The 12303-nt window shown below is 46.7% G+C and overlaps 4 protein-coding genes across 5 annotated transcripts; all 4 read right to left on the bottom strand.

The window, feature by feature from the left end:
* Positions 1–550: 550 nt before the first annotated feature.
* LOC103975845 (sugar transport protein 10-like) lies at positions 551–2488 on the bottom strand. Of its 2 annotated transcripts, none has more exons than XM_065094664.1 (2): positions 2460–2488; positions 551–1777 (listed from the first exon to the last, which is right to left on the bottom strand). In XM_065094664.1, the coding sequence occupies exons 1-2, from the start codon at positions 2486–2488 to the stop codon at positions 709–711; spliced, it is 1098 nt and encodes a 365-aa protein (XP_064950736.1). In that variant the 3' UTR covers positions 551–708. The 2 variants fall into 2 exon arrangements, with proteins under 2 accessions (XP_064950736.1, XP_018677000.2); XM_018821455.2 differs by lacking the exon at positions 2460–2488 and adding an exon at positions 2172–2310 and having other exon boundaries at positions 551–2096.
* Positions 2489–3249: 761 nt separating this feature from the next.
* Positions 3250–3834, bottom strand: LOC103976335 (E3 ubiquitin-protein ligase RING1-like). The gene has a single exon (XM_009391532.2). The coding sequence runs from the start codon at positions 3832–3834 to the stop codon at positions 3250–3252; it is 585 nt and encodes a 194-aa protein (XP_009389807.2).
* Positions 3835–5439: 1605 nt separating this feature from the next.
* On the bottom strand, positions 5440–6048 carry LOC135604829 (E3 ubiquitin-protein ligase RING1-like). The gene has a single exon (XM_065094485.1). The coding sequence runs from the start codon at positions 6046–6048 to the stop codon at positions 5440–5442; it is 609 nt and encodes a 202-aa protein (XP_064950557.1).
* A 1898-nt stretch (positions 6049–7946) lies between these two features.
* LOC135605674 (transcription factor TCP7-like) lies at positions 7947–9333 on the bottom strand. Its single transcript, XM_065096035.1, has one exon. It carries the CDS (start codon positions 9252–9254, stop codon positions 8508–8510), a length of 747 nt encoding a protein of 248 aa, XP_064952107.1. The 5' UTR covers positions 9255–9333; the 3' UTR covers positions 7947–8507.
* Positions 9334–12303: the final 2970 nt, after the last annotated feature.

Here is a 12303-nt window from a genome sequence, read left to right as displayed (position 1 = left end):
CGGAATTGGTACATTTTGAAAAGCGTCAAGTTGTTCCTTCATCAAAGTCTATATATAAAAAGGGCTAAAGCTGACGAGCTTTGCCTGTGATGACGTCCGGGCTAATAGAAGAATTCGCTCACCATGGACTTAAACGACAAAGGGTGCTGTTACATACGTTCGAGGGATGGCTTGTGAACGATAGAGATCTATTCTTCTATTGTGCCACGTTATAATTTTATTGGTCGATAAAGACATTGGGAAATGTTGATTTTGATCCTCGTTCGTCCACGTTATAATCGATCATGATCACCTGATCAGAACAGGAGAGAGACTCCTTAAATTGAGAAAACAGAGGATGATTTGGAGCACATTAATAGTTCATCGCTTGATCCCATTCTATCTAAAACTTATAGTGCACGGAGAGAGCTAAGAAGTAAATTTTTATGGAAACATTGCATACTCTTAGTTGATTAATTGTAGTTCTCTCTTTTCTTGGAAAAGTAGAAGATCGAAAAACATGTTGGGATGCAAGAATGGTGTTTTACTTGTAAATTGTGAGTATAAACAATAAGGGAAATTTGAGGATATACGAGCCTAAACAATTGGCTTGGATATCCTCTGATGACTTTTCTGGTGTTCTTGGCGCTGCCAATAGCGAGGATACCTTCCCTCCTGTGTGTTGTGTACAAGGAAAAAGAGACATCTCGAAAGAGTTGGCAGTTTGGTTCAAGCTGTTCTGACATGGTCCTCCGGCATGTACTTCTTCCAAAACCAGTGCTTCTTCCACACTAAAGCCATCTCTTCGATGGGCACGCCCTTGGTTTCTGGCACCAGGAAGATGACGAACAACGTCATCACCAGCACGAAGGCCGCGAACAGATAGAACAGCCCGGCCTTGAGGTGGCAGAGCGCCATGAGGAAGAGCTGAGCGATGATGAAGGTGAAGAAGAAGTTGACGCCGACCACGATCGCCTGCCCCGCCGACCGGATGTCCATTGGGAAGATCTCGCTGGGCACTAGCCATCCAAGCGGCCCCCATGACCACGCGAACGCCGCGACATAGATGCAGATGAGTGCCAGCACCAGGTTGGCCATAGCAGGCGAGAGCTTCCCTGTTCCGGCCGAACCGAAGAATGTCCCCAGGATGGCCCCGACAGCCACCTGGCTCACCAGCATCTGCACTCCGCCCTCGAAGAAGAGGATCCTGCGGCCGAACTTGTCGACGGTCCCGATGGATACGGTGGTAGCGAGGACGTTGACGAGGCCGGAGATGACAGCGGACATGAGAGACGCGCTGTTCCCGAAGCCGATGGTCTTGAAGAGCACCGGCGCGTAGAACATGATTACGTTGATGCCGGTGAGCTGCTGGAACGCCGGGATGGCGATGGCCATGATGAGGTGGGGGCGGTGCTCCCGACGGAGGATGCTCTGCCAGGGGTGGCGCACCTGCTTCGAAGCCTCGCTCGCCTCGATCATGTCGTGCAGCTCCACGTCGACGTCCTCGGTGCCCCGGATCTTCTGGAGCGTGGCCTTGGCCTCGGCGCGCAGGCCGCGCTCGACGAGGGAGTTCGGGGTGTCAGGGAGGACGATGGCGCCAACGGTCATGACGAGGGCTGGCACCGCAGCGAGGGCCACCGAGATGCGCCACCCGTATCCGCCCTTGAGCTTAGCCGTGCCATAGTTCACGAGGCTGGCTACGAGGATGCCGATGGTGGTGGCCATCTGGAATCCCATATTCAGCGCTCCTCGGAGCTGCGCCGGGGCCATCTCGGACAGGTAGAGCGGGACGGCCTGGTTGGCGAACCCCACGCCAACGCCGAGCAGGAGGCGGCCAATGATTAGCATGGCTACGTTCATGGAGATGCCGTTGATTGCGGAGCCAACGAGGAAGGCTGCTCCTCCAAACAGCATGGAGGTCTTCCGGCCGAAGGCCCGGGTCACCGTGGACGCGAAATACGTGGAGATGAGCCCGGCGATGTAGAGGGATGACGTAAAGGCCGTCAGCAGAGCGCTGTCGAATTGGCACCACTGATTCGTGCCAGCGGCGTTCTTCTCGTCCCTCAACACCGATGGGAAGAACTTCTGGAGGAACTCATCCATGGAAGTCACACCCCCTCCACGACACAACACAACACATTAGCCATTTCTCAGTTAATAGTCAAATAGGCATTTGGGCGTCGATCAATCACCAGAAACGCCGATGTCGTATCCGAAGATGAGACCACCAGAGGCTGCTATCACGCAAGTGACGATCACGAAGACCGTCACATGCCCATTGTAGTGCTTCGCCTCACCATCAGGCGTCGGTGCTAATCCTCCACCGGCCATCTCGACACCGAGCAAGCAAGTTTTCCGTTTCTATGGTGATGGAAGCAATGGTAAACGTTTTCCACTTCCCTTGGAGCTCCCACGGTTGCAAGGATAATACAGGTGGTCCTTTCCTTTTATATCTCCTCTTACCTCCATTTTTGGTCTCCAAGAACATCAACAGCCTATGATGGGCCATGAAATCCCTATCCACTCCCACTTTCGTCAACGGATAGGAGGAATTATCTCTGGTCTTATCCGGATAAGGGCTCACCCCGTTGACTTCCAGCTTGCCAACCAGAGCATGTACTCTGTCGTGTTCCCCCTGTACCTCGCCCGAACCTTGCCTATGCATCCTTGTGTTGCCTTCATCGACGCTTGCATCTTGTATCAGAAACCAGCCGACACAAGTTGCTATGAATGCAAACATACTCTCTTCCAGCATAACATCATGACACCACATTTGGGTCATGCAATCCTGACAACTTATTTATGGCCAAACCAATATGCAGTAACCAGATAAATTCGGTCCCACAAAAAAGTCAATATTGACCAGAGCAAGCAATATTGATCCTTCACCTGAGTTTTTGGCTGGGATGGCTGATACCAATCTGTTATGGGCTGTTTTCAACTGAGTTCCAGCCAGACGAACTGGTAGAAACTGGAAATCTCATTAATTTGGTCAACTGGAAATCCCATCCATTGGCCCTGTTTCATCCAACACCTAATTGATCCACACTGCAAGTAACTTTTTAAGTATGTCGCGCATCCTATTCTAAGACAATCAACTAACTAAACCGAAATAACGTAAATATTATTGAGCCGCAAAATCCAGATTGTAAATCATATTCAGCAAAGAAACTAAGTTTGCTACTTCTACATGTTCAGTAAACATACAAGGAAGAAAAAGCAATTCAATGTTTGTGTGTGCATTATGTTCAGAACAATATGCAGTCACAATCATCGGGGCAGCTCATATCGACAGAGCGGGCAGGAGTTGTGGCGGTCGAGCCACCGGAGAATGCACCGGTCGTGGAACATGTGCTTGCAGGGCATCTGCTTCACCACCTCGCCTGCGTCGAACGACTCCATGCAAACCGAGCAATCGACCGGATCGTCCCCCGGAGCTGCTACGGAGATCTTGACGTCCGGTAGGGTCTCCACGGCGGCCCTCGAAGCTGGCTGGGTGCCGGAGCTGGAAGCAGAGACGTCGATTGGTTCCTCATACCATTGTTCGAATTCTTGCTCTAACTCATCAAGAGACACCACTCCGGCGTTGAGGAACCCCGCGGAGGGCAAGCCGATGATGGAGGAAGGGAACATGTCAACATCGTCGAAAGGCGCAGGGTCTGGATCATCATCGTCACTGGATGAGGGTTGCTCGTCGCCGAAAATGACCACTCCAGGGTTTGGGTTAGCGAGGACGACGCTTCTGCCGCAGTGGAAGCACCAGATGATGTCGCCGCCATTTACGGCGTTGGCGAGATTGAAGGGAAAAGTGCAGCCGCACTGGCAGCAAAAAAATATATTAGCAGCGGAAGACATGTCTTTCCCGGCGACGAGACAAAGCGACGTTGAGACCAAGAGCAGAACTCCCTGCTACGAACTCTATAAACCTCTGCACATCAACGAAAAGGCTGTTGGAGTATGGTTCGGATAGGATGACATCCACAATTACTTGGGTCAGAATTTTATTCGAAATAAATTCTGATTTTTTTTTTCTTCCAAAACAACAAAAAAACCTGTATTACTAAAAATGGTAAAGAGCTCAAGCCATGCAACTGCTGCTTCCAAAAACAAGAAACCTATTAACCCTAGCAAAATTAATCAACCATAAAGGTTTTGCAACAAAGCCATAATGTGTATGGTGTGGTTAATAAGCTTCCAAGATGGATGAGAATTTGTGTTCAAAATTCTGACCACCAACTCTGCATCTGACTCGATCACCAACTTAGTGCAACCTTCCTTCACGGCCTATTCACCATGCCTTCTTTAACAACCTGCGAAAAGAGAAGTCCACAAGCATGCTGCTCAAAAGAACGATCTTGTAGCACACCAACTATCTTCCCTCAGACTCGCAACCAAAGTTACAGCTCATCACCCAGTGTGCCACACCCATAGGAGAAGAATTTTCTTCTTTGGAAGTCAATCGTATTATTATGGACCTTTCAGATCAACCTGAAAAGAAAGTATGGCATCCCCTGATTGCCCCTTTTTTGCATTCCTATCTTGCTAACGCGGTGGATGTTCGGGACTGGTGATAACGTTTATGGCAGCTCCAAATTCTACTTAGAACTAAGGTGTTTTGTTGGAAGCTACTACGTATCGTCGCTTAGCTTTAATAGGCATCAATGTGCAGTGCATCTGTAGTTTCTATCGTGGGTTGCAAGCAATCGTTGCTTGCTTTTTCTTTTTGTGCGACGGCTTGCAGATTGAGGAGGATTCCTATCCTATAGTTTCCTCTACTGTTTTGATCCGATTATGTGACTGCCACTATACTTCGGGTGTTCTTGGATGCTCGAAATGATGACATCTTTCATGCTAAGTCACCAAAAGTCATTATCCTATTACACTTAAATCATATTGTATTTGCACTTATTATTAGACCTTCAGTGTCCGAAGAGGACCCTCCCATTCAACCGAACCATATTCTATTGTGGATTGGGTCAAAATCAAGGAGCTTTAGACCACAACTTAATGGTCGTAATAGTTTGTTGCCCGTAAGACTGATGTTTCGTATATTGTTTTTGGATGCATTATGCTCTGCCTTCAACTGAGTTCCAGTGAGAAGTGGTGGTGAAAACTGGAAATTTCATTAATTTGGTGAATTAAATCCGACACCAATAGACGAAGTGGGAAACAAAGATCATGTAAGTATCCCCTCCATTGGCCCCGTTTCATCCGACACCTAATGGGTCGAAACTGCAAGTAATTTGAAGTATAGTGAACGACATATTCTGAGACAATCAATTAGATCAACCGAAATAACGTAAATATTATATATTGAGCCGTAAAATCCAGATTGTAAATCATATAAGTTTGCTACTTTCACCTATCATCGCCGTCTAAATCGCAAATCTACAAGGAAATAGGAAACCTATTCGATATTTGTGTGTATATTTTGTCCAGAAGAATATGTAGTCGGAATAGTCAGGGCAGCTCAGATCGGCAGAGCGGGCAGGAGTTATGGCTGTCGAGCCACCGGAGAATGCACTTCTTGTGGAACATGTGCTTGCAGGGCAACTGCGTCACCACCGCGCTGGCGTCGAACGAGTCCATGCAAATCGTGCACTCGATCGGATCGGTCCCCGGGGCCGCTTTTTTGATATTGATGTCCGGTAGGGCCTCCACGGCGGCCATCCATGCTGGCTGGGTGCCGCGCCTGGAAGGAGCGAGGTTCAGTGATCGCCTAGACCATCGTTCGAGTTGTTGCTCTATGAACATCGCGTTAAAGTAGAAGTCCGTGACAGACGAGCTAAAAGGGGGCATGATAAGCTCGTCGAAAGGCACAGAGTCTGCATCATGGTCAGAAAGGTGGGAGGGCGAGGGTTGCTGGGCGTCGAGAGAGCCCAAGTCAGAGTTAGGGTTCTCGAGGTTTGGGAAGTTGGATGCCTGAGCGACGCTCCCGCCGCAGTGGACGCAGCAGACGACGCCATGATCTCCGGCGTCGGCGGGGTCGAAGGTGAAAGTGTGGTCGCACTGGGAGCAAAAGTATAAATTCGAAGCGGCGGCACCGCCGGTGGCTCCAGCGGACGACATGTCTTTCCCGGCGACGATACCAACGTTGAGAGCAATAAAAGAGCTCCCGACTACAGACTCTCTCTCTGGACGCTTTTGAAGCCCACATGTCTCCGTATATAGATAAATATGCACAGAGGCTGTTGAAGTCCAACTTCGATCAGGATTCTGATACTACTCCTGTTTCGACTGGTACTCTGATGTATGTGCCTATATCTTGTTAGAATGATTTAAAATTACTTTGTCAGAATCTTATTCGAAATTACTTTCAATTAGATTTTACTATGAAGTTTATGTTATGATGCTTAGATTATAATTCATTTTTGTCAAAGAAATAAAAGAAGATGTGTCTACTATCTACAAGAATCATTAATGAACAATAAAACACATCTTATTATTGGTCTCAATCTCCATCACAAATGAAACTATAGATCAGCAAGTTCGACAAATATAAGCAATCGAAATCGCAGACAGTAAAGCAGGAGCTGACAGGCTTTCACCATTACTTCTGAGAACATCCTATTGATGTTCCCGAGTCAGAAAGCAGACCTCTCCACCATCGAGGACTTCATGTGCATTGCTCGCGCATGTCCGCGACAAGCGGAGACGTATCCGTGTGACCGTCCGTCGTTTCATTTCCATTTGTACTTCGTCTAAGGTACTCATCGTACTAAGCAATCCTTCTCTACGGGTCCTTGTTGAATTGCATGAGACTAAAGTGAAACCGACTCTTGCGAGTAACTCTTATTTTGGTATCGCATGTTTTAGGCAATCCCTGTTAAAGATCTGCGGCCAATCTCTCCCAGAACTGATACAAATAACGTGTTTTTAGTGCAAGGCTTTTTCGAACACAGGGTTTGAGTAGGATTAATATAGGCAACCTAAAACCGACATCAGGTATCCATGAAAGAAGCAAAGAGGGCACTGCTGCTTGCAACTCCTGATGTAGAATATATGTGGAGACATCCGAAGCTATAAAGTCATGTCATCAGATGTGTAAGCAACAGCATATGATATTTATAAATGCCAGCATTTGCTTTCCAAAAGCCCAGTTGTGAAGCCAGCAAATAAAGGCACAGAGGTTGGGTGTTCAATCCAACAGTAGAGAGGTAGGTGACGTGGACACAAATTAAAGATGTCCACCTCCATCATATCAGCACGCCTACTTTATTAGATTAACAAAGTGCCATTACAAGAAGTTGAGCCCAGCCATGACGTACAGGGATCAATCACAGATGTTATATTCCTTCCTTTATATGATTGCAGCTGTAGATTATTCTTCTCCCATGTTTGTCAAACAAATAGGCTGCGTTTCACATGCATGACAGTGAACGCTGAAGCAGATGTGAGTCAATTCCACGACCGCAACGAGCACCTGCGGAAGCTTCCCAGCCACAATCTTTATGGGCATGCATATGCTGCAGTTTTGTTGAAGGAATCAGCATGTTTACATTGTAAGCTTTACAAGATTCAGCTGCCTCTGCTTTCTAAAGTTGAAGGCTATCTGAATCCGTGAAAGCAGATTAATGATATCAAATTCTGCAAAAAGAATATAAGCAACATTGTTTCTTTAAATGCGATATCATTCCATCAAATAGCTTAAACTTTTGGTCATACAAATTGACAATAATGCAGAGCAAGAAGGTAAGTGATGGGGCATGTCGAACTGCATAGAGCTCTGTTGATGATGCTCGGGCCACTCTGACTTCATCACAGAATCTGAAACCGGGTAGAGATGAATTATTCCTAGTGTAAAATGGATTTAGGTTTAGATTCTGCAAGTTGTTCAACGACCAACTCTGCTGCATAATGTTCTACAAGAAATTCCCCAAAAAATGCATAAAGCAAGATTAAATTGCGCATGGATAGAAGATTGCAGATGTATCTATCCAAACTATACAGTAGGTAAGATGACAGAATGCAGGAAGAACAACTAGAGTTTATTTGCACTCGCACATCTCAAACAATCCAGAATTACATACGCAGAAACCACGTTATTGTCACACAGGCAAAATCCAAGAAAAAACAGAGAAAAGACTCGTAGAGTACACATGGAGCTTTGACAGCGGAGAACTTACGGACTGAAAACAGAGGCTTCCATGCAATCGGATTCTCTCAGGTTCTCCCAGCCATGCTGATACAAACATGTCACCTATCTAGAATCACAAACCTTGCAGCTCCCAGGCCTTGTTCATCATAGCACATTGGACTTCTTGATTTCCCATGCACATCTTCACGGTGCTTCTTCACAGGATTTCAACTTCAGTAGTGTCTACATTTGACTTGATTCCTCTGTCACGAAGCACTCGAGACCAGACAACCATGGAATCCGAACTGAGACTAATCAACAAGAAAGGGGGGTAACGAGAGAACCAATCGAACTCTACTCTAATGCCAATCCAAACTCCACAAACCTAATCTTTTCTAATTCGATAGGAGGTGGGAACACTAATCAGCTAAAGCTAAAAATACCGAAGCTATCAGCGGGTTTCGTCTTCCGCCTGCGCGGCTGCCGCAGCGGAGGTGGCACCAGGTGGTCCTGACAGCGAGGCCAGCAGGTTGAGGTGCCCAGCTAGGGGGAGGTAATTCCCCACTCTTGCAGCGGATGCTTCCCCCATAGGCTGCCCGGCGAACGTCCCGGTGAAGGCGGCATGCTGCGACGCCACCATCTCCGGCGCAGCAAAGCTCCAGACCTGCCCGAAGTCCGCCCGGGCGGGCAAGGCCCAGAACCCGGTCGCTGGCCCGATTCCGATCGTCGCCCCACCTCCGGCAGCAATGAAGCGGTCGTCCTTGGCGGAGTCGTCTGCGGCGTCGGCCCGGAGGCGCTTGCCGAGGATGAAGGGCGCCGGAGAGGAGGTGGGCTTCGAGGAGGTGGCGACGGAGGGCGAGGTGGTGGAAAAGGAGGACGGGATGGTACCGGAACCAGTGGCAGCGATGATGGAGGGCTCGGCCTGGCGGAGAAGCCACTCGATGGTCTGGCCGTCGGACTTGTGACCGAGCTCGCGAGTGAGCTGGAAAACCCGGGCGGCGCAGATGATGGGCATGCGGATGCGCCGCCCTCGCCCGTCCACCTTACTGTGCCGGTCCTTGGATGGCGCCTTCTTCACGGCCACGGTCCCGCCGCTGCTTCCTCCTCCTCCCCCCACCACCACCCCCGCCGTTATCTGCCTCTTCTGCTGCTGCACTGGCGCGGGCCCGCCGTTCATGGCGCGGTCAGCGGTGCTCATGGCCCCCGCGCGAGAGAAATTGAATAGAAAATAGAACTAGAAAAGGAGAAGGGATGTGGGGTGTTCAGAGAGAGATGACCCAAGTCTAATGATTGAGAGAGAGAGAGAGAGAGAGAGAGAGAGAGAGAAAGAGGCGGGCGGAGAAGAGGGGACGACGCAGAGAGTGCGGGTGGAGACAAAGAGGGAAAGAGCACATGGGCCGATGGGACCCTCTTGCTCACCTGTCTTGCCCGGCCAGGATCACGATGCAAGACACCTACGTGTCATCTTTACAATGCGTACTATAGCGGGTCGATCATCTCACAGAATGACATCCACGGCATCGTCCAACCGGAGGCGACATTTTTGTGTCTCCTGCCTTGGACGATATAGCCCAAACTTGATTTCCCTCATCTCGTCCCCATGAGCTGTCGCCACGATTTTTGAGGCAGTACGGCTGTTCTGGGCATTTACTCATACACTTCACTACTACTTGGCCTGCTGTAATTGGCAGGCGGCAAAGCGAAATCCATCTTTGCTTTCACCTTGTCCAGCAATAGAGGAGTTGCAAATGGATAATGACGACGATGCCACCGAACGACCTTCCGACGACCTCGTGCGCAGTATGGCCGTGCTGCCGTAGGGGGGCAGCACGGTCGGGTATCCCATCAAAGGCACCAAACATGCAAAATAGCTCTCTCATTGGTTACCAGATAGGATCTGTTGGAATACACGGCCGACAACCCAATTGGAGAACGCCCTTCTGTGCTCGGTCTCTGGGTCGATGAACAGCGACCACGGCGAGCCGGAGTCATAGGCGGTCAAACATGGTGGGCTCGAAGTCTCTAACTTTGACGCAGACGGAAGGGTTCGACTTTGTCTTCACTAAGCTGCCACTCTGGTTGCTCGCAATGGGCGAGTCAGTCGGGGGTTTGACAACGGTAGCTACCATTAGCGTGCAGTTGAAGGTCAAACTTGGTGGCTCGATAGTGACCAGGATTACGATGGAGTCCACTAATTAAACATGACAATTAGCAACATAAATATCACCGTAAAACACTATTATTTTGACAGTAGAAGTGTTTGTTGTTAAAGAATATTATCCCTAGGATTTGAGTATCAAAGCTAGAATCATATTTTTATTTTATGACAATATTAATATTATTAAACATATTAGTCATTCATAAATATTTGTCCCAGATTAATTCATAACTTTATTTAGTACACGCATAAAGAAGCCGGATTTGTCGGATTTGTCGGATGACATCCCAAAAGAAGGTGAAGGTAGATAATCTTAACTAAGACTTGCTGTGGGAGGAGATATGGGACTAATAAAGATAATTATCGCATCTCTTCATCGATATTAATCCTACACTTCTCCATGAATACCATACTGATCCTTCTTTTCCTAATGCATTTCATGAATCTTAGAGCTTAGGGTGTGTTAGCTTCACTTTACTAGGTCAGCGTTGCACTAGCTTGAGTAGCGAATTAACAGAAACAATATTAAAAAATATTACTAGAAAGGATTCTAATAACTAATCTTATAATAAAGGACGAGATAAATCAATTAGGAGAATTGCCTTTACAATACTTGAAGATATTATTTATTGATTATTCCATAAGCTTAAAAGGAGATTAATGTGAAATAAGCTAACAGAAGAGACTATTTCCAAAGAACATAAAATTGTTCACTTATCATTTTTATATTTCTTTTGTCCCACGTTGCTAGTTAACTAATTTTCAAGACTTCAAACTGGTATAAATAAAATCCCCTTCTAAATCTATAGAATTATTAAGAAATAATATTTTCAAGTATTATAAAGATCTTCTCCGTTATAAAGATTTGATTTCTCTCGTCCTTCATTATAAATTCAGTCAAATAACAAATTGATCTCATAAGGAAGGACCATAGAAATCAAATTTTTATAATGGAGAAGACCTTTATAATATTTGAAGATATTTTTCTTTGATAATTTTATAAGTTTAGAGGTTATTGATACTAGTTTTAGGTATTTAAAACAAGTTAACTAATAATTTGGGATAAAAAAATATAAAATTGATAAGTAAACAACTTTAAACTTTTTGAAAATAATCTTCTTATATTCCACATTACGAATCTAGCGCCGAACGAGTATGTTTCCTTACATCAGAGTAATATACAGATCGATATTTCATCATTCATGAGACTGCACTGTTTGCATGACAAAATGCAGAGTGCCACTTTCATCCATATTTTCCTAAATGTTGATCATAATGGTCGAATATCAAGCTTGCGTCTATAAACGCAACAGAACAAACATAAAACTATTGCATCTGCTTACAGACATGGTGATGTACTATGTGAAGCGATCATTAGATTTTGCAGCTCCACCTTAAGACACACGAACTAGCCTAGACATAGTTCGAAACCTGAGTTCAATGCAGGCCATCGTTGTCCCGGAGTGTTCGTTTTGTTCATACCAAGGAATATTGGTGAGTTTGCTCGATCGTGTGGGACTTTTCCAACGTCGAGTTGACAGGGAACCAAACTCGAATAATCTTACAATATTTGAACTGGACTTGCCTTCTAAGGATCCATGGTAGACTTCTTCCTGTGATCTTGAGTTGTCAAGTAGGTCATCCACCTTCCTTTCTCCACCAATTGTGCCACTCGGATCAACGTCCTCGACATGTCGTGGCTTCAGGACTTCCCTCTTGGTGTTGGGGTGTCGGCTTCACGTACATGAGAAGTCAGGCATGGAGCACACGCTTGCATAATTGCCTCATGGCATGGGGTCATCCCCCAACTTTTTCTTCCCCTCCCTTTTGATTCTTCTTCCCATCCCCCAACTTTTTCTATTATACAACTCATGTTCACACATGCATGGGGTCAGGTGGTTTTGATCCCTCCCCTTCACCATCTCCTGCTGTGTCACTTCTCTACCTATCCTTCACCATCTCCTAACTCCAAAATCTAGTATGACCTCAAGAGCTGAACTAATAGATGCTGCCATCGAGCAGAATTTTCATTGAGTGCCAACCTCCAATCTGACTCAAAACAGTGGTCGGATTTCGGCAGTAGTGAAAC

Source organism: Musa acuminata, chromosome BXJ2-2 (assembly GCF_036884655.1).
Source record: "Musa acuminata AAA Group cultivar baxijiao chromosome BXJ2-2, Cavendish_Baxijiao_AAA, whole genome shotgun sequence".
NCBI lineage: Eukaryota > Viridiplantae > Streptophyta > Magnoliopsida > Zingiberales > Musaceae > Musa > Musa acuminata.
The sequence above is the reverse complement of the archived record's forward strand: the minus strand, read 5'-3'. Positions and strand labels throughout refer to the sequence as shown.

Bases quoted from the DNA above. Each gene is read 5' to 3' on its own strand.
- LOC103975845 (XM_018821455.2), bottom strand. From the start codon at position 2,310: ATGGCCGGTGGAGGATTAGCACCGACGCCTGATGGTGAGGCGAAGCAC. The intron at 2,097-2,171 runs GTGATTGATCGA...TGTGTCGTGGAG, and splicing joins ATACGACATCGGCGTTTCTG to GGGGTGTGACTTCCATGGAT.
- LOC103976335 (XM_009391532.2), bottom strand. From the start codon at position 3,834: ATGTCTTCCGCTGCTAATATATTTTTTTGCTGCCAGTGCGGCTGCACT.
- LOC135604829 (XM_065094485.1), bottom strand. From the start codon at position 6,048: ATGTCGTCCGCTGGAGCCACCGGCGGTGCCGCCGCTTCGAATTTATAC.
- LOC135605674 (XM_065096035.1), bottom strand. From the start codon at position 9,254: ATGAGCACCGCTGACCGCGCCATGAACGGCGGGCCCGCGCCAGTGCAG.